Source organism: Convolutriloba macropyga, chromosome 4 (assembly GCF_964194025.1).
Source record: "Convolutriloba macropyga chromosome 4, txConMacr16.3, whole genome shotgun sequence".
Lineage (NCBI taxonomy): Eukaryota > Metazoa > Xenacoelomorpha > Acoela > Convolutidae > Convolutriloba > Convolutriloba macropyga.
This window is the reverse complement of record NC_134471.1, coordinates 2,548,530-2,568,893: the sequence shown is the minus strand read 5'-3', so window position 1 is coordinate 2,568,893 and position 20,364 is coordinate 2,548,530. Positions and strand designations below refer to the sequence as shown.

The 20,364-nt window shown below is 36.2% G+C and overlaps 1 protein-coding gene across 1 annotated transcript; it reads right to left on the bottom strand.

Annotated features, from left to right (window-relative positions):
• Window positions 1-12,078: 12,078 nt before the first annotated feature.
• LOC142337410 (glutathione S-transferase 3-like) lies at window positions 12,079-20,086 on the bottom strand. The gene is made up of 4 exons (XM_075386589.1): window positions 19,140-20,086; window positions 16,620-16,728; window positions 12,700-12,820; window positions 12,079-12,434 (listed from the first exon to the last, which is right to left on the bottom strand). Exons 1-4 carry the CDS (start codon window positions 19,349-19,351, stop codon window positions 12,253-12,255), a joined length of 624 nt encoding a protein of 207 aa, XP_075242704.1. The 5' UTR covers window positions 19,352-20,086; the 3' UTR covers window positions 12,079-12,252.
• Between the last annotated feature and the right edge of the window lie 278 nt (window positions 20,087-20,364).

Sequence of the window (20,364 nt, the reverse complement as noted above, 5' to 3'; positions counted from 1 at the left end):
TAATAATTTTTCGATGCTTATCGTTGCTAATTTTTCGATTCTTTCTTAATAAATGTTAACAGTGCAATCTTTTTAGGTTGATTTTGATCTTTTTCTTATTTTTCTTCATGACGAGAAAGTTGCATTTGGTCTAAACCTTCATTGGATTTCAGTTCTAAGCCCACATTTGGCATTTAATTTAGCTAATATCGTTTCAGTAAAAGTTAATTTCTTAGGAAACAGCATTCAATTTTTATATTTGACACCAAATTTATTAGTTTTCGGTAAATGTGTCCAGCTGAATGCCGTTTTAATTTAACGTGAGTCCACAAAAAAGGGACAATTTATTATCCACATTTTGTTCATCGTTTTCCTGCAGGTAAAGAATCTAATTGGGAAATGTTGAAGTTTTGCCCCGGCAACTTAGTACAGTACAAGAATATTGTTATGAAATATGTCATAATCTCGGTGAAAATCTTGTGACTCCTTATGAATTGCACACAAACAAAGATCCGGTGATTATCAGGTAACTAGGTTTTAATTCTCGAACGAAGTTTGAAGCATTTATTTCAAATGAGTCTTTTTTGTACCAATATTCATTGTATACAGAAACCTAGTTTTCAATTGCAGGCTGCCATAAAGCGCTGGGACTGCTCTATATAAACAGGTTGAGTCTTATTTGGATGCAACATGTTTTTTGCTTAAATGTTCAGATATGGCATGAATTGTAATTGTTGCGGATGCTCAATCTATGTTCAATCTCATACTGAAGTATGTAAGGCTCCAGCCAAAAGCTAGTGTTGTTGCTAACTTCTAATAGGGAAGCTCAACTAACTTAAACTCCAAAGATCTCAAGATCTAGCAAGACTTAGAATAAAAGACTAACGTTGTTGAAGAATCAAATTTTAATTTATTCTGAGAACCTACTCTTCTGCTCTTTGTAATGGTTTTTAATGGTTCCAAATACAATGCGGAATTACTATTTAAACAACTCGGTTAAGGTAAACAATCGTGTAAACCTCATATCATCATTTCTCCTCGTTTCTGATTGGTTAATCAAGTAAGTGATATAGATCAATATTAACATAGTAAATGTCGAATTACTGTTATATTTGCTTTTGTTGACACAAGCAAAGCTGATACGTACGTAACTTTAAATGCCTCAGATGTATGACATTTAACCATAAAAAAACACCTAAAGGATCATAGAATTAACAATTCAAGAAAATTGACAAAAAACAACGAAATATCAAAAAATGCTCTTTTTGCCTGACATAAGTGCCTATAGCCACAATTATGGGTCTGATGCCAGAATGTCCGTTGGGTCCATGAACAGCTTAGAAGGTACCCTAACCGTGTGCCATAACGTCGGGTTGCTCAGTTTTTTCCTTCCCAAAATATGGGGTGTACAAATTTTTGGTTCCAATTTTTTTTAAATTTTTTAGTTCTAACCGTTTTTCAGTGTTGAAAAATTCTCAGTTTTTTAGTTTAAAAAGTTATTTCCTGCTGTCTTGCGGCTGATTTGATGTGGTGCCAACATTGCTAGCCTTGTTTTCGGTCTCTGAAACACCATACTGGCGCTAATTTCACTACCGGTCTGTGGAGTTATTCATATGCCTTTTTGAATCTCGCTGACCGTACGACGCAATCGTCGCCTTCGAAGACTTGAATGACTCGTCCATTTCTGTATTCACATCGTTTCACTGAATCATCTACCATCCAAACAAGTTCTTTCAGTATTCGAACATCTTCTTGAAAACTTCGATCTTTGTTTCCATTGGGGAAGATATTCATGCGTCCATTTTTTCGAGATCATGGCATAAACCTGGGCCGTTTTGAAAGATTTTTTCAGGTCATGGTATTGCAGCAATTTTGTGGAAGGAAAATATTGTGAAGACTATTTGAAAAGGATACACAATAGAATGTTCCTTTTTCACACTTTTTCGTTTTTCGCCCCCAAGTTTTTATAAGCATGGAAAAGATCACTCAATTTTGACTGTTTAACAACCAGGGCATATCAGTTCCTAAACTGTCAGTAAAACTAAATCTGGTTCTAAAGTATAAATTCGGAAAAAAGTACCCTGAAGACAAAGCAGTTTCAGCAGCCCTTTTTCGAAAAGTAAATGGTTGTCATTCAAAATAACAAGTGATTTTTTGCACCATCCGTATGTTCATAGTATGTTCATAGTTGCAGCGTTTAATTTTCCCTGAGCCGAGATGCCAGCGCTGAGAAACGAATAAACAATATGAAAAATTAATAAACCTTGTAAGAATAGGGGTGAGGTACCATTTCAGAATATATATCATACCTCTATTACTCAAAATTCCTCGACTCGGATTAGCGGATCAATTAATTCAAGGTGGGAACGCATTGAAGATACCCACTGCATTGTACACCCTCACTGCGTGCCATTTTGTATAAACTGTCCCTCGTTTCATCCTGATAATCTGGAGTCCATAGGCCAACTTGGCCGCGTAATTTTCTGTCGCTATTCCTCACACTGTCTAGGTTAGTCCTAAGAAGTAAACTGAAGACCAATTCTGGTAGCGTTGCAGGAACAATGAATAGATCTTTGTCACGATGATTGATTACCTTTCATTTTGATCAGTCAATGATTTTTAGTAAATGAAAAATGAGGTTTCACAAGATTTATAATAAATTCAGTCTTAAAGATTTATTTTGTAATTTTCAACGCTGGCGATTTTGATTTTTTTTTCAAAATGAGGAAATTTAAAAATGAAAAATCAGCGACCTATGCTTTGCATAAACTCATAACAAACATGGAATTTAAAATAATCGAAATTTTTTGCTGAATTGGCGAAAAGATTCTAGAACAGACCCCAATTCTGTTCTGCAAAGCATAAAATTAAGAAGTGTCCTCGTGTCCCAAAATATTGTGAAGACTATTTGAAAAAGATACACAATAGCATGTTCCTTTTTCACCCTTTTTCGTTTTTCGCCCCCAAGTTTTTATAAGCATGGAAAAGATCACTCAATTTTGACTGTTTAACAACCAGGGCGTATCAGTTCCTAAACTGTAAGTAAAACTAACTCTACTAGTTCTAAAGAATAAATTCGGAAAAAGTACCCTGAAGACAAAGTAGATTGTTTCAGCAGCCTTTTTTTGCGAAGTAAATGGTTGTCATTTATAATAACAAATGATTTATTGCACCATCGGTATGTTCAAAGTATGTTCATAGTTCCAGCGTATGATTCTCCATGAGCCGAGATGCCAGCGCTGAAAAACGAATAAACAATGTGAAAAATTAATAAACCTTGTAAGAATAGCGGTGAGGTACCATTTCAGAATATATATCATACCTCTATTACTCAAAATTCCTAGACTCGGATTAGCGGATCAGTTAATTCAAGGTGGGAACGCATTGAAGATACCCACTGCATTTTACACCCTCACTGCGTGCCATTTTGTTGTATAAACTGTCCCTCTGTTTCATCCTGATAATCTGAAGTCCATAGGCCAACTTGGCCGCATAATTTTCTGTCGCTATCCTTCCACACTGTCTAGGTTAGTCCTGAGGAGTAAACTGAAGACCAATTCTGGTAGCGTTGCAGGAACGATGAAAATAGATCTTTGTCAAGATGATTGATTACCTTTCATTTTGATCAGTCAATGATTTTTAGTAAATGAAAAATGAGGTTTCACAAGATTTATAATAAATTCAGTCTTAAAGATTTATTTTGTAATTTTCAACGCTGGCGATTTTGATTTTTTTTTCAAAATGAGGAAATTTAAAAATGAAAAATCAGCGACCTATGCTTTGCATAAACTCATAACAAACATGGAATTTAAAATAATCGAAATTTTTTGCTGAATTGGCGAAAAGATTCTAGAACAGACCCCAATTCTGTTCTGCAAAGCATAAAATTAAGAAGTGTCCTCGTGTCCCAAAATATTGTGAAGACTATTTGAAAAGGATACACAATAGCATGTTCCTTTTTCACCCTTTTTCGTTTTTCGCCCCCAAGTTTTTATAAGCATGGAAAAGATAACTCAATTTAAAACAACCAGGGCGTATCAGTTCCTAAACTGTCAGTAAAACTAACTCTCCTAGTTCTAAAGTATAAATTCGGAAAAAGTACCCTGAAGACAACGTAGATTGTTTCAGCAGCCCTTTTTTGCGAAGTAAATGGTTGTCATTCATAATAACAAATGATTTATTGCACCATCGGTATGTTCATAGTTCCAGCGTTTGATTGTCCCTGAGCCAAGATGCCAGCGCTGAAAAACGAATAAACAACGTGAAAATTTAATAAACATTGTTAGAAAAACGGTGAGGTACCATTTCACAATATATCATACCTCTATTACTCAAAATTCCTAGACCCGGATTAGCGGATCAATTAATTCAAGGTGTGAACCCATTGAAGATACCCAACTGCATTTTACACCCTGCATGCTTGCCATTTGGTTGTATAATCTGTCCCTTAGTTTCATCCTGATAATCTGGAGTCCATAGGCAAACGTGGCCGCATAATTTTCTGTCGCTATCCCTCCACACTGTCTAGGCTAGTCCTGAGGAGCAAACTGGAGACCAATTCCGGTAGCGTTGCAGGAATGATGAACAGATCTTTGTCACGATGATTGATTACCTTTCATTTTGATCAGTCAATGATTTTAAGTAAATGAAAAATGAGGTTTCACAAGATTTGTAATAAGTTCAAAGTTTTAAAGATTAATTTTTGTAATATTCAACGCTGGCGATCTTGATTTTTTTTTTCAAAACGGGGAACCTTAAAAAATGATAAATCAGCGACTAATGCATTGCATAAACTCATTACAAACATGCAATTTTAAAAAATCGAAAATTTTTGCTGAATTGGCGAAAAGATTCTAGAACAGACCCAAATTATGTTCTGCAAAGCACAAAAATTAAGAAGTTTCCTCGTGTCCGTAAGACATTTTGGAATTCTGACGTCATTGTCTTTCAGTTGCAGACTCCAAGACATTCGACACTCGGCGCCATAAAAAGTCCCGTCGAAGTAATAGAGTCATTCACTCCCACGCACACCTACGGAATTAGATTGTTTTTAAGATATTCATATAACCATTTTACAAAATATCCGAAAACTGAAGTTTTTGTGTGAAATTTTTGAATTTTGTGATACACTCCATGATGATAATGAAAATAACATGCATTTGGATAATAGCCAAAGTATATATTATAGATTTGTACTAACACACTGGTACTGAAACAATCTATTGTTTTGTAATGAAACAATCTGTGTCATCTTCATGGCACCTTTTTCCGAACTTATACTTTAGAACTAGCAGACTTATTTTTACTGACAATTTAGGAACTAATACACACTGGTTCTTAAGCACTCAAAAATGACTGATCTTTTCCATGTTTACAAAAACATGCTTTTGAGTATCATTTACAAATGGTCTTCAGAGTGTTTTGATATTTTTGAATTGCAGCAATTTTGTCGAAGGAAAGTTGATCTCAAAGTATCGTGAAGAATATTTGGAAATGATACTCAAAAGCATGTTCCTTTTTGACCCCTTTTCGTATCACATAAGTTTTTACTAACATGGAGAAGATCACTTAATTTTGAGTGCTTAACAACCAGTGTGTATCAGCTCCTTAACTGTCAGTAAAAATAAGTCTGCTAGTTTTAAAGTATAAGTTCGGAAAAAGGTGCCATGAAGATGACATAGATTGTTTTAGTACCAGTGTGTCAGTACAAAACTATTTTATATACTTTGGCTATTATCCAAATGCATGTTATCTTTATTCATTATCATCTTGGAGTGTATCACAAATTTGAAGAAATTCATACCGAAGTTTTAGGATATTTTGTAATATGGCTATAATATGAATATCTTGAAAACAATCCGTGTCCGTAGGTGTGTATGGGAGTGAATGACACTTTATTACTTCGACGGGACATCTTACGGCGCCGTGCGTCGAATGTCTGCAACTGAAAAACAATAACGTCCTAATTCCAGAATGATTGTCGAACAAGAGGAATTGTCTTAATTTTGTGCTTTGCAGAACATAATTTGGGTCTGTCCTACAATTTTTCCGCAAATTCAGCAAAAATTTTTGATTGCTTTAAATTTCATGTTTGTTTTGAGTTTATGCAAAGCATAAGTCGCTGATTTACCATTTTTTAATGTTCCTCGTTTTGAAAAAAAATCAAGATCGCCAGCGTTGAAAATGACAAAATTGATCCTTGAAACCTTGAACTTAATATAAACTTTGTGAAACCTCATTTTTCAGTCACTTAAAATCATTAAATGGAAAAAATGAAAGGTGATCAATCATCGTGACAAGGATCTATTCATCATTCCTACAACGCTACCAGAATTTGTCTCGAGTTTACTCGTAAGGACTAACCTAGACAGTGTGTAGGGATAGCGACAGAAAGTTATGTGGCCAAGTGGGCCAGTGGACTCAAGATTATCAGGATGCAACAGATGGACAACGTAGAGGACAAAAGGTAAAGTAGAGAGGGTGTAAAATGCAGTGGGGTATCTTCAATTAGTTCACATCTTGAATTAATTAATACGCTAAATCGGGTCTAGGAATTTTCTGTAAATTAGGTATGCTGAAATTGTACTTCACCGCTATTCTTACATTGTTTATTCGTTTTCCAGATTGTTTATTCATTTTTAACATTGTTTATTCCTTTTTCACATTGTTTATTCGTTTTTCTCAATGTTTATTCGTTTATAATATTGTTTCTTCGTTTTCCAGATTGTTTATTCTTTTTTCACATTGTTTATTCGTTTTTCCACATTGTTTATTCGTTTTTCCACATATTTTATTCGTTTTTCCACATTCGTTTTTCCACTTTGTTTAATCGTTTTTCCACATTGTTTATTTGTTTTTCCACATTGTTTATTCGTTTTTCCACATTGTTCATTCGTTTTTCCAAATTGTTTATTCGTTTTTCCACATTGTTTATTCGTTTTTCCACATTGTTCATTCGTTTTTCCACATTGTTCATTCGTTTTTCCAAATTGTTTATTCGTTTTTCCACATTGTTTATTCGTTTTTCAGCGCTTGCACCTCGCCTCGGGGAGTAAAAACTCCAAAGAACTATGAACATACTCACTTTCAGAACTATATAGTTGTCTCTGTTCTCAAAAAAATTGTCATATTTGGATGGAACAAAATTTTTACTTAATTGTTTAGATATGGCATTAATTGTAATTATGCTTTATTGATGTTGGAACCAATTATTCAAAGTTTATTATTATTATTATTTGGACTCTCTGCGGCCGCAACAAGTTGACATAAGGTTAGGGCTGCTTTATTCGAATATGTGATAGGGAGATCGCATGAGTTCATATTTCACCCAAACCCAAGCCAACGTGCATATTTTTACGTAATCATTTATTATGTAAGGGCATCTGCTCTGTAACTGGTGATGCATAATGTACTGGTGGGGGGGGGGGGGGGGCACAAATGGAAAAGATCCGATAGTGCAATAAATCACTTGTTTAAAATGTAATGAAGGACGACCATTTCCTTTGCGAAAAAGGACTGGTGAAACAACCTACGTCGTCGTCAGGGCACCTGTTTTCCGAACTCATGCTTTAGAACTAGGAGACTTAGTTTTCACTGACAGATAAGAAACTAATAGACACTGGTTGTTAAACAGTAAAAATTGAGTGATCTTTTCTATGCTAGTAAAAACGTTGTGAAACAAAAAAGGGGTGAAAAAGAGGGACATCGTTTTCAGAATCGTTTCCAAAGTAGACTTCACAGTGTTTTGATAAAAGTTTTGGATATTTTCCGTTTGTGCCCCCCCCCCCAGTACGTTATGCACCCCCAGCTACATAGCACGTGCACTTATGTAAAAATGTGGCCCGTGCCTCGGGTGGTTGCAAATAATATGCACCCACTAAGCTGGGGGGGGGGGGGGTGGGGGGGGCACAAACGATTCAAAAGATCCAAAGTTTGGATTTGCAGCAATATTGTCGAATCAAAACAGTGAAATGAGTCAATTTTACAGAGCAAACCGGAACTTAGTGATCGGCACTCTGAAAACAACTTGGGACTATTTTTGAATTTTGATGCACTATATTTGGACTCTATCACATCAACAATTATTTCTGAATTTTTAATAGAGAAAGTGGGATAATTGAATAATTACAAAAACATAGCTGGCAGATTGCCCCTGAGTCTCAAAACGATAGTAAAAACATAAACCGACAAATGTCGGAAGAATTTCTCTCGAACGAAAGGCGAATAGAAAAAAAAATTAAACCCCGCCGAGATGCGAGCAACTGACCTCCCAATCACTACCCAGATGCACTGCCAACTCGGCTATTTCGCACTTGTTTTTGCTATGCTGTAACCGACTTTATATTAGCAGAGCAATAGCGATCACTCAGAAATGAAGAACGAAAGCGTGAAAAAGTCACATTAGAAGTCAAAGAATGTTCTAGAAGAAGAGCGCAAAATGGTCCAGTGAAAAATTTGTATAAAAAAGACCAACACATTTACAATAATCGCCCAAAAAAGAAACTTTTTTTAAATTAAATGCTGAGATGTTATATTTTCATAAAGACTTTGTTTAAATTATTATTTCCGCTTCTAATAGAGCTATAATTACCCTTCAATTAGAGTAACCAGCACTCACTTGACCCCATCTCTTTGAATTAAAGTACAGAAAAGTCAATTTCAGAGTGAGGACGCCAATTTTGAGAGTAAAGTAAGTTACGTGTGATCGAAAGATTAATCACGCGAATGAACAGAAGCTCTCTCCACTGAGAATGAAAAATGACATTACTCACGCAATTGAATTTAAATTGCATGAAAAAATCAACAAAGATTTGAAGTGATTGCGACGTCATATGCTCGTAGCAAAAATCCATACGGAAAAATTAAAAACATAGCAGGACAAGTCCTGACTCAGTTCAAAAAATTTTCGTTGACTAAACATACTATTTGACCCAGAATGGACTATGAATGGATTTCGAAAACCACTTCAGATAAAAAAAATGTAAAAAATAGAAAAAATCGATGTCAAAATGCCGCATGTGAACAAAAAACCATTAGCGAGAAAGCGACGTTTTGTTCAAACACCTTTTTCTCACTCCACTTTAAAATTAGAGCGAAAAAATTTCAAGCCGCAAAATAAACTCGTTTATTCGCTCCACTTCCTGTTTTGGCGTAACCAAAAGTATCAATTCAATTTGACTTCAAAAATCATGAAATTGTATGAACAGATCTTAAAAAAAGACAGCGCCAATAAATTCCAAGTTCATTGAATTGTTAAAAAAACAAGAGAAGGTAATTGATAGGCAATTTTTTTCCGTTTGTGTCCACCCAGTACGCTATGCACCCCCCCCCCCCCCATTTAAAGATCCATCATGTAAAAATATGGCACGTCCGTCTGCCGGGGGGGGGGGGGGGTGGGCACAAACAGAAAAGATCTTAATAGCCTTAGCTATTGCATTGCATAAACTAAAAATTATGATAATGCGCCAATTGAGAAGGCTTGGCTAATTTTAGAAATCAAAACTTGAAAAAAAATGACCATTCTGTGGTGTATTTTATCTTGAGGCATTTTTTGTCTCTAACGTTGTTGAATCTATTGTTTTCTAAAAAAATGACCAAAGATAAGCCTGGTTATTTCTGTGAAAAAATCTAATGGTATACAGAGACCTCTTTTTCAATTACAGGCTGCCATAAAACGCTGATGTCTTTAGATTGGATTATTATTTACCATAGATTGTTAAAATTTCGTTAGAAATTGGGTAATTCGTTTCGCTATTCAATGTTTATCCTAAACGGTTGTATACGTACCTTTTTCCAAAAAAAAATCAGACATGAAAAATTAGTGATAATTGTTTTGCACAATTTTTGGCCAGTTTTTTATGTAAACAATTATCACTAATTTTTCATGTCTGATTTTTTTTGGAAAAAGGTACGTATACAACCGTTGGATAAACATTGAATAGCGAAACGAATTACCCAATTTCTAACAAAATTTTAGCAATCTATGGTATATAATAATCCAATCTAAAGACATCTTGGGACCAACTATCTACAGCAATGTAGACCTTAATTTGAAAAACTTTAATTTTAATTTAGAACCTTGAATTAATTTAATTTGAAAGTGACCTAAATTGAAAACAAACACTTAAATAATTATTAGAATTAGCTCATCACCAAAATTCTGTTTCTATTTTTCAGATTTAAGAGGAGAACTTTTAAATGCTAAGCGGCAACCTTGGATGTCGGAAAGTTTTGGGACTGTTTTGAGGTTGCGACACAGTACTTTACTGTCAGAAGCTGTGAATTTATAGCACGGTTTGCGAAACTTCGGGTAAAATTGAGTACTTCAAAGCCAAATGTAGGTTCTACAATTAGTGGTTCTTCAGTCTCATATTTCTTTATTTGTCGGCAAATATATCGCTCTGTTAGACAGTGGCATAAATTTTTTAGCTGCTCATGAAAAAATTTGACTTCTGAGCAATATCAATGAAAAATTTGTCTTAAAATTAAAACGTTGAAACAGCATTTGCGCAAGACAATAAAATGCTATTTAACTAAAAACACAACGTTAGGGTGGTATAATATGTTTCATTCACCTTAATGTGCAGAATATTAACAAGAAACACCCCCAAAGAGAGGTTTATTTAAATAGACAGTTTTATTTGTTACGCCATTAGCTGATTGTTTTAAAAATCTAATTATCGGAACAAAAAACTATTCACAATGAAGTTTATTTCGAACGAAAAATTTTCGATGGTCAAAATTAAAGTCCGCGCCAGCTGCAAAAATTTCATGCATTTCAAAAATCACTAGATGCATCATAATAAGTGTACTGCTCGTGAAGTCTTTGAGAGAACTTTATTTGACCTTTACAAGTACAGAATTTGGAAAATTTTCAAAATTCATGGAAAATATTAGAATATTGCGCATGGCTTAATGAAAATGACTCAAGCGACATTTTTTTTAAAAACACAAGACTAAGAATTAACATTTTCAATGTCTTCGCTGGTAGCCAATTAAATCTTACAATATTGGGTTGTCATACATTTCCGATTTCAAACTGAGTGAGAAATAAACACACTTCATTGGGAAAATCTCATCAGTTTGGTCCACCAAAGGGAAGAGCTAAACATAGCAGCTGATAACTCTCAAAAATCAACCGACTAACATCGGGCAAATTGCTCTCAACCGACTGCCGAGCGGTTAGCTTCGTCAGTAGATAGCTACGGTTTAAGGCTGCTGCCTTTTTGAGCTTAATTGAAGGGGTGTAGGGTCAGCCATGCGGGGGGGGGGGGGTGTTCGAGCGCGCTGCGATACGCGTGGAATGGCGGTGATTGGGAGGCGGGTGAAATAGGGGTTGGGGATGTATCAAAAACAGTTGCTGTGAATAATACATAAACTAGTAAGGCTCTAAGAGAGCTGCCTGCCACTTGATTCATGTTCGTTCGGTTTTAAACGTACAAATAGGAGATAAATGGTCTCAACTTTGTTCAATGGAACACTTTCATGATGCGCTCTCGAAAACCTATGTTTATAACTTTCTTTGAACCCGATAATTCAATGTGACATGGTCATTTATTCCTCTCGGCCGCTTTTTAGAGAAAGATTTTTCGCCATATTTTATTATTTCCAGAAAATAAGTTGCTGTTCCACTCAATTTGCAAGCCGCCAGCACTTTAAAGAACCTCTTTACTGTCAACATTTTAATGGCTCCGGCAAGTTATTTAATCACCCTTACATTACAGTTCAACATCCCTGTTGCCCAATTACCTGAAAAACATTGGCAAACCGCAGTCTGGTATCATGGGCAATCTCAACGCTTATAAACGCTTCAATAAATTCAGACAAAAAGACCAGCAAAAATCACCATCACAATATCGCAAAATCTTATTTGTTTTTTAATCACCATCCCGCCAGCCATTTTTTTGAGGTCGGGAATCTTTCGATGGCGAAATGTGTTGGAAATTTGCCAATGATGATTTGTTTAAAAAGCACCTTTCTACAGCTGGTCAATGTGTGGTTTTTATTATAAATATTCTAGTTAAAAACTTCGCGTAAATCAATTTGTCAGTTAATCGTATCTTCATTCAAGTTTTCTAAACATCCAAACATTAATTAACCTTTGAAAAAGTGAATGGACAATATTTTAAATTAAATTTTGTTGTCAAACCAATGATTTCACCCTTCGGGCGTCTTTTTTACAATTAAAATTTCATTCACATCATACAGCGATACAGTCACTGTTCAGTTACCAGAAGCGAAATCATTACGAGTTAAGAAACAGATATTCTGGGTCTACATAATGGTCACAGGTCTCTTAGCAACCCACGCCGCTATTTTGGGTTCTTTCCTCACCATCTCCACAATCGAGTTCAGCTTAGGAGTCACTGAGGTATCGAGTGACGTCATGTCAGCTAGCGGGAAGATGTCGTTGACGACGTTGAACAGCGCTACGTCCGCCCAGGAGAAGCCACTGGCTGTGAACAGTAACAAACTAAAACTCTTAAATACCGCATGTTTGCTAAAATCGATAACGGATAGACACGTATTACTGAATAGATATTTACTACATACTACATGTAAACATTACATGAAAAATCTATAACGCAAATTGCGTTTCTCACGCTTCAACAAAATTTTTGAATCTCAATTAACGTTAAAACGTCAAAGTGTGTGATATACGTCAATCGGGGGGTGGGGGTACATGACATTGTCAGAAAATGCTATTGTTATTGGTGTTACCCAAGAAAGTGTCGGTGCCTCTGACAAATTTGGCCTCCAATTTGCCAAGCCAGAAGTTCCATTTCTCTCTAGCCTCTTTTTTGAGCTGCTCCTTTTGCGCAGCATCACTAGCCATCACAACCTAGATAAAATTGTTACGTTTAAAATGAAAATTCGGTCATATAATTAATGTGTGTAAGGGTGCCCGACCTCAGGTGAGGTATGGAGACGTTGAACTATAACAAAACTGGATCAAACATCTGCTGAGCAGGTTCCCTGACCTACACAGTAGGCTAGTTATCGACATCGATAATTCGGGTATTTCCCATTATAACTCCACATCATGGTTATTAAACCATAATGGGGGCTATACTTTGGGGGGGGGGGGGGGGGGCTATAATGGGAAAGAGCCAATAATTCTTGCTGCTGATTTTCTGCTAAAAATTCCAAACAGCCTTTTCTTGTAACATTGAATCATAATCCGACCAAATCACTGCAATCAAGGAAACAAATGCTACAAGGCACGTGGAACATATCAATTAAAGCAAATCTTAAGTCACTGAAGACAAATCGGGTCTTTCCCATTACAGCTCCACCCATTAGGGGCTATAATAGGAAAGATCCGACAAAGACCCCCCCCCCCCACCACCACCACCACCACCACCACTCCGGAGGTCTATATCACTGTCGAGATTCCCTATTCTGTATTTTTTTAAATCTGAAGCAAAGCTTCACTCATTATGTTTAAAGCAATATATAACGTGTGGGTTGAAAAACTGTTGCTTTGCTTTCGCTTATTCTTGGTTTGAAAGCTATTGAAAACCATTCCGTATTCAACACATTGATCCGAATACCAAATAGAGTTGTCTTTGCACTTCGAATAGTAGATTAAAATGACTCAAAATTGGTATAGCTATTTAATTATTTAGTCGTTCAATTTTGCAGACTAACACGGTTCCCCTTCAGCTATTGAAAATTTTCCAGCGGTAATGGAAACATGAGAAATCAACGTTGGGAATATAAAACTGAACAGATTGTCTTGCAGAACAAGAATCTCCCGGTAGCAGATCAACTTACCTTTATTACATTATCAACGTATATTAATGAATCCCAAAACTTTATCGTCACTTCCAATTATCAGTTTCTGCTTTCGAAGCATATTCCTTTTAAGGTAGATGAGTAATGCATAGCAATATGTATGTCCGTGGCAACCATTTTGTAAACCTATCAACGTTGTGTACCAAGCTGCATTAAAATTCAAGATGAATATCAAACTAATGCTTTTCTACGTCTCCAATTACTTCAATTATTGATGGATCGAACTGCGGTCATCACGTAAAACCGCTAAAAACGAGCATCAAAAAGCAGTGTAATATGACGGTATCTGGTTAATTTAAAATTCTTAAATTGTTTAAGTAAAGTTTCAATAACTTTAGCTCGCATGATTATTTCCAGGCACGAAGGAGGCTGCTTGGAATTGCTCTAGTCTACTAAAGGATCGTTGGGGGCATACGTTATATCTCTCGAGGATGGTATTGGGTTGTTGCTTCCATCTGTACTGCTGTAATGAGGTCGTCAATTGTTTGTAGCTTTTTTATCAAGCGAGTCCTGTGTCTGATTTAGAAAGCACACTGTATAGCTAATTTAATTAAATAAACCCTCAGGATAATCGCCCTTTTCTGCAAATGCCTCTAATTGTCATCAATTGTCGGCAGAAGTGCTGGTGCTCCATTAAAACTGGCGCTCCATTATTACGCCAGTCGGGCAAAAGTACTGGCGTGGTTGCTGTTTGCTCACTTAATTTTGATCTAAGCCAACCAGGCAGGGTTTTAATGAAACACCGCTTCACTTGTTCATTCTTTTCATCTTCCGCAGCTTGTAAACTGGCTGCTCGTGCAGTTGTTTTTCCGTTGAAGAGGGCGTGTGTACTCATCTGAGGCTCCGGGAAGCAAGCTCTAACGCAGTAACTTCTGGCAGATGAGGGATTGGGTAGGCACGCTGAGCCTTTGTTGGGAGATTCACCAGTAAAATTTTGGTGCCGCCTGTTTTCGGGTCAAATCGTAATTGTTCCAACTTGAACGTGAATTTCTTGAGGATCTTGGTTTGCAAAGTGGTCTCCGAGTGCAGTAAGACTTAGAGGGTTTTACTTTTATCGGGCGTTAGTGGTCATCTTAGTCATTTATAAATTTTAAAACGGCACTGAAGAAACTTAAAGGGAACGATTTGGGAGGGTTGAGGGCACTTAACAAAATTTAAAGCTATTACTCTGGAAAAAACAAGAGCAGTTTCGAAATCGACCAAATCAATATCATAGCCATAGATCATGGGATCTCTAAATTTATAAAATTCACGGTCTTTTGTCTAAAGTTTTTTTGGGCACATACAGCAAAGGCACGTTTGTAAGGAACACAATTAGTTCTGTTTTGTTGGAAGCAATAGCACTGATAACTGTTGAGATAATGTCTGTTTTTTTTGGGGGGGGGGCTAGCGAAATGAATATAATTGCAATCTATATTACTAAAAATGTTCTGAATAGCGACAGCTAACTGGAAGCAATTGGGTTTTATATAAATCATGCGAGGGAAATTTAATTTAGCACCGATTTATTACTAATAATTAAGTTTAAGCTCACAATTAAGTCTCGCTCTGTGTACAGTGCAGACACTGTCAGCTCACTTTCTTTTCCTCTTCAAAGTCCGTACTCTGTGCACATTACAATCGACAATTGAAATGAAAACTTGAGAACGGTTCCCGTAATAAAAAGGTAGACGAAAGTAGAAAAATCGAGGAAAATAAAAAAAGAATTATGATAAGAAATGCAATACTGGATTTACGGCAGTAATCCCCTAAAAGAATATTATAATAAAATTTCAAGTGCGGTCCTCACTTTCAAAAAATTAGCCGAAATTACAGTGCTGTTGAACCAAGATGCGTCTCTCTTAATTTCCCACACTACTAATTTAAAATCGCGTTTGTCAAAAAATATCGCGATAACTCGATTTTTAAAATCTTCGGTAAAATCAGCGATAACAATGATAAGCAAATTCTCTTCAAGGAAACCGGAGTATGTTTCCGCAGAAGTATTTTTTGATATTGGGGTTCCATAAGAAAAAAAGTTAAGTCAAATTTAAATAAACCTTTAACTGCGTGCGAAAAATATGAGCGTGAAAATAGTTATCTGAATAGCGTTGGCATCACGAGAAATGGTTTCAAATTCTGGCAGTTAAAACAAGTTAACAAGCTGTCTACACTCCTGTTTGCATGTAATATGACTTTGTGGCTAGATAATTTGGTACTCTAAAATTGTTAAGTAATGTTTCTCGTCGAATGAATTAATTAATTACTAAATGAAATATCTTTTGTTCTACAAATTATTCTTCAAGGATTTGTTGAACAGGGCCTGAGCGGCAAGGAATTTACTTCAGAGCACAGCCGACAGCTTTTATTTCTTGTCAAAGAGAATTCAGTTTAAGACTGAATTTTCTGACTGCTGATCTGTAGCTTGACAAATTTTGACTGTATTTCGGCTTACTATTTTTCAAGACCCGGGGCCGTATTTACATTTGAGTAATCATAAAAAAACAACGAGATCAGTTAAAGATACATGAAACTTCTGGAGCAGTCTAATAAACCTAATTCACAGATGTACATGACAAAGTGTCCAATAACTCAAGTGTCCTATAACTCAACTATCCAACAAAGCCAGTACAGTCGTATTTACGGACATTCATGTGCATATGTAAATTAAGTTAAATTTTGCTTTGCCATTACAGTAATCAGATCTTTTCCTTTTGCTCTCCCAGTACTTTATGCACCCCCTAGTTACAGAGCACCTGGAATTATATAGTTAATCATTATGTAAAAATATGGCACGTGCATCTAGAGGGTGCCAATAATAAGAGGCCACAAACGGAAAAGCTCCCAGTACTCATTAGATGTACCTTGACAAATTCAGGCCACATGTCGCTTCTGATAGTGTCTACCACCATGTCCGCATGCAATCTCTCTTCATCCGATTTTCCTAACAGGTCGTATTTGGACGCAAAGTACCTGAAACAATACAGCAGCTAAACATTTGTCCAGATTTAGTTCCAGATCATTCAAAAAATTTGCAAAATTTAAGCTTTATGAAGTGAATCAAGATTTCACGAATCGTGTTATCAGTTTATTTTTAAAATCAATTACGAAAGTGCATTATTTCTCGGTTCGTTGGGCAAATGTACAATCTTGTTAATGGGCTCTTTCATATAGCCTCACGATAGCCCCTGATATTTGTATGGTAATGTTTTGTAGTAGTAGGCAAGGCTTTGTGCTATTGCATGGGTCCATTCTCTTTATTGAACGTATCGTCTGGTGACTACTGCAGGTTCCAGAGTGACATAAAAGTCTAGGAAGTCGACAAGGTCGTTGACAGTGTAGCTCTTCAAAAAGTAATTCCAGTTACTTTTATCAAGCTCGTGGATTGCCTGTCTTCTCAGCTTTTCAACTATGTCTGTCTTCTCAACGATGACGCTCAAAATGCATCGACAATGAGAGGGTTTATGCATCCTTTTCTTGTATCTATTATCTCATGAATTCATTATCAACGCTGTTACTCTTTTCTTTAACTTCAACATCTTTCGTTTCTGATTTATTTGACTTCCAGATCTGAGTATCGAATGAGATTACCCGTAATAAATAAAGCAAGTATATGCATGTAGTTCCATACTACGGCTCTGAAATGTTTGCCATCAGAAAGTCGTATGCTTTCCACGCCTTGTGGAATCTCTCATTTGCCCGACCTTTTGGCAACTTTGCTATTATTCCAGTTCATTTTTTCCCTTTGCATCACTTTTTGCATCTATTCGATTGGCGTAAAACCTTTTAGAAAATTGGGATAAGTTTCACGCTTAGCTTTTTAGTGCTGGATTAGGAAGATCATTAACGTAGATAATACGAAAGCCCAAGAGTGACCGTTACTTACAAATTCAGTCTCGTATATCAATTAGTTCAACTTTAAATTGTTTTTTTGTTCGTAAGACAGCTTCCAATGATATTCTAATAAGTTTATGGGGCGTGGATATATGATCTATGCTGACTATACTAATGGTGGTGGCGGTATTACAGTGAAGACAAAACATAGATGGCAGAATGCCAGATAATAGCCGAAATAGCTTCGTAGATCTGCAGTCTAAAAAAACAGTAAAAAAGACAGACCAAAAAAATTTGTCTTTTCATTGAAGGCTGATATGTTATATTTTAATTAAAAATCTGTATGAATTTTTCCTGTCTCTATTAGCTGCTCTCAAATACCCTTCAATCAGAGTGACACACTCCCATTTGATCTTATCTCTTTGAATTAAAGTAAATAAAAGTCAATTTCAAAGTGAGGAAGTCATTTTTGAGAGTGAGCTAAGTCACGTGTGACCAAAATTTAATCAAGCGAATGAACAAAAAAATTTGCTCTACTAAGAGCAAAAACTGACGTCACGCACGAACTTCAGTTGAAATTGCATGAAAGAATGAACAAAAAGCAGATTTGAAGTGGTTGTGACGTCATATGGTCGTAACAAAAATCTTGACGAAATAAAAAAACATAGCAGGACAAGTCCTGACGTACAATTCAAAAAAATTTTCATTGACTAAACAAAAAACTAGACCTAGCACGGACTATGAGTGCATTGGGAAAACCATTTCTAAAACAATCAGAGCAGAAAAAAACAGAAAATCAATGTCAAAATGCCGCACGTGAACAAGAAACCACTAGCGAGAAAAGGAAATTTGGTTCAAACAAAAAACTAGGCCTACAATAAACTATGAATGGATTGGGAAAACCATTTAGAAAAAAAAATCCGACCAAAAATATCGAAAAACCATTAAAAATCAAGTGAAATTGCCTTATGTGAACAAGAAACCACTAGCGAGAAAGCGAAATTTTCAAACAACACCGTATTTTCACTCTACGTTAAAATTAGAGCGAAAAATTTCACGCCGCAAAACCAGCCGGTTTTTCGCTCCACTTCCTGTTTCGGCGTGACCAAAATCACCAGAAGGGTTCGAAACAGTAACCTCCGGATCAACAGTTTGACATCTTAATCCCTAAGCTCTAACGTCTTGGCAGCTTCAGCGCTAAAAATCGTCTTTATGTTATGAACAAACTTTTTTCGGAATGAAAGCATTTGCGATTACGCAAAATTCAAGCGTGAAACAGTCACTTGAGAGAGAAGAATTAGTTCTCAGAACAAAGCCTCAAATCGTGCAAGCAAAAATGTGTATAAAAAAGACACAAAGTTTTGTTCGAGAGCAATTAAAAATCCAGCAAACAGGAGCTCAAGGGTCAGGTTGCGTTCAGGATGCCTATATAACAGTTATTACCAAAAAAACCATGCCGCGCGTTTTCAAGTGCGAACACTCAAATATTCGCGAAATATGCTACAGATTAGGGTCAGAGTAACTAAAATTTGGTCAATAAATGTAGTTACCTTGCGATAGCAGTTCCCTGAGAGTATTCGTTTCCATTCTCCAAAGTGATAACGGGCATTGATCCAATAGGAGTAGAGTCCTTGTGCTGGCCCCAATCCGCAAATTCAACTCGCGAATCTTCGAACGTTTGCCCTCCATACGACATAAGCATTCGACTCAGCTCTGCGCGGCCTCTCGTGTTGAAATATTTGATTTTGACTTGCGAAGACATGGCGATTATGCAACCCTGGCTTAAGTAAAGAGACCAAGATGCCTTAATAAAACAGCCAAAACTGAATGGTTAGAAAGTGCAATTATGAAGAAAGTAAGCACTTGGTTCGCTTGAGCGGGTTTCTAATCAGAATCAAGAATATTCAAAAACAACGGCTCGTTCAGTTACGACTAATATGCAAAAATTGCTTGCGAATACACGTTTCGTTTTAGAGACAAAACTGGTTTTGAAAACGCAGACACTAACAGTTTACTTGACGCAAAACAATACAACTGTAAAAGAGCCAATTAAGCCCCCAGTTCAATTCTATTCAGCAAGAAAGGTGTTTAACTTCACGAGTCTCAATAATAATACTAGCTCTAATAGTAATAACAAAACAGTGCTCCGCCTTAAACCTCTTATGTAAAACACTGGCCAGTCTTTATTGCAGCGTATTTTAACAAATACAGTGCCTTGATAGCAAGCGTACTGGTCTCGTCAACAAAGAGCGTTGAAAGGTTTCCACTAGAAACAAATAAGAGCTAAATATACGCCACGCGGCTTTATATTTATTCGCCTGTGCTCAATCGTACTAATATTGCTTAGTATAAAATGAAGGCCAGGACCAACCAAGGTCGACCGTGCCAGCAATTTTCTTCAGCTGTTCAATATTTAACAGAGCAATACAATAAAAATACGCACAATAGCGTCTCTGCTTTAGCCAATAATGCAGAGTGAGAAACAACCAAATGTTTAAAACCACTATCGAGCCGTGCGAGGACGAAAAAACAAGGCCATATAATTCTCCAAAGCTTTTGATCTACTTTTTACATAAAAAGTTTTAAATAAAACTCTTTTTTCATTCAAAAATTCCATTCTTTACAGAAATTACAGATTTCAACTAATTTTATAGAATTTTGAGATTTTTAAAACTTTAAAAAATATCGAAAATTAGTAAATTTCACTTCACAAGCATTTAAAAATGTTAGGGGATGTTCCCCATTCTTAAACATCAAAGATTTCCAGACGTTACC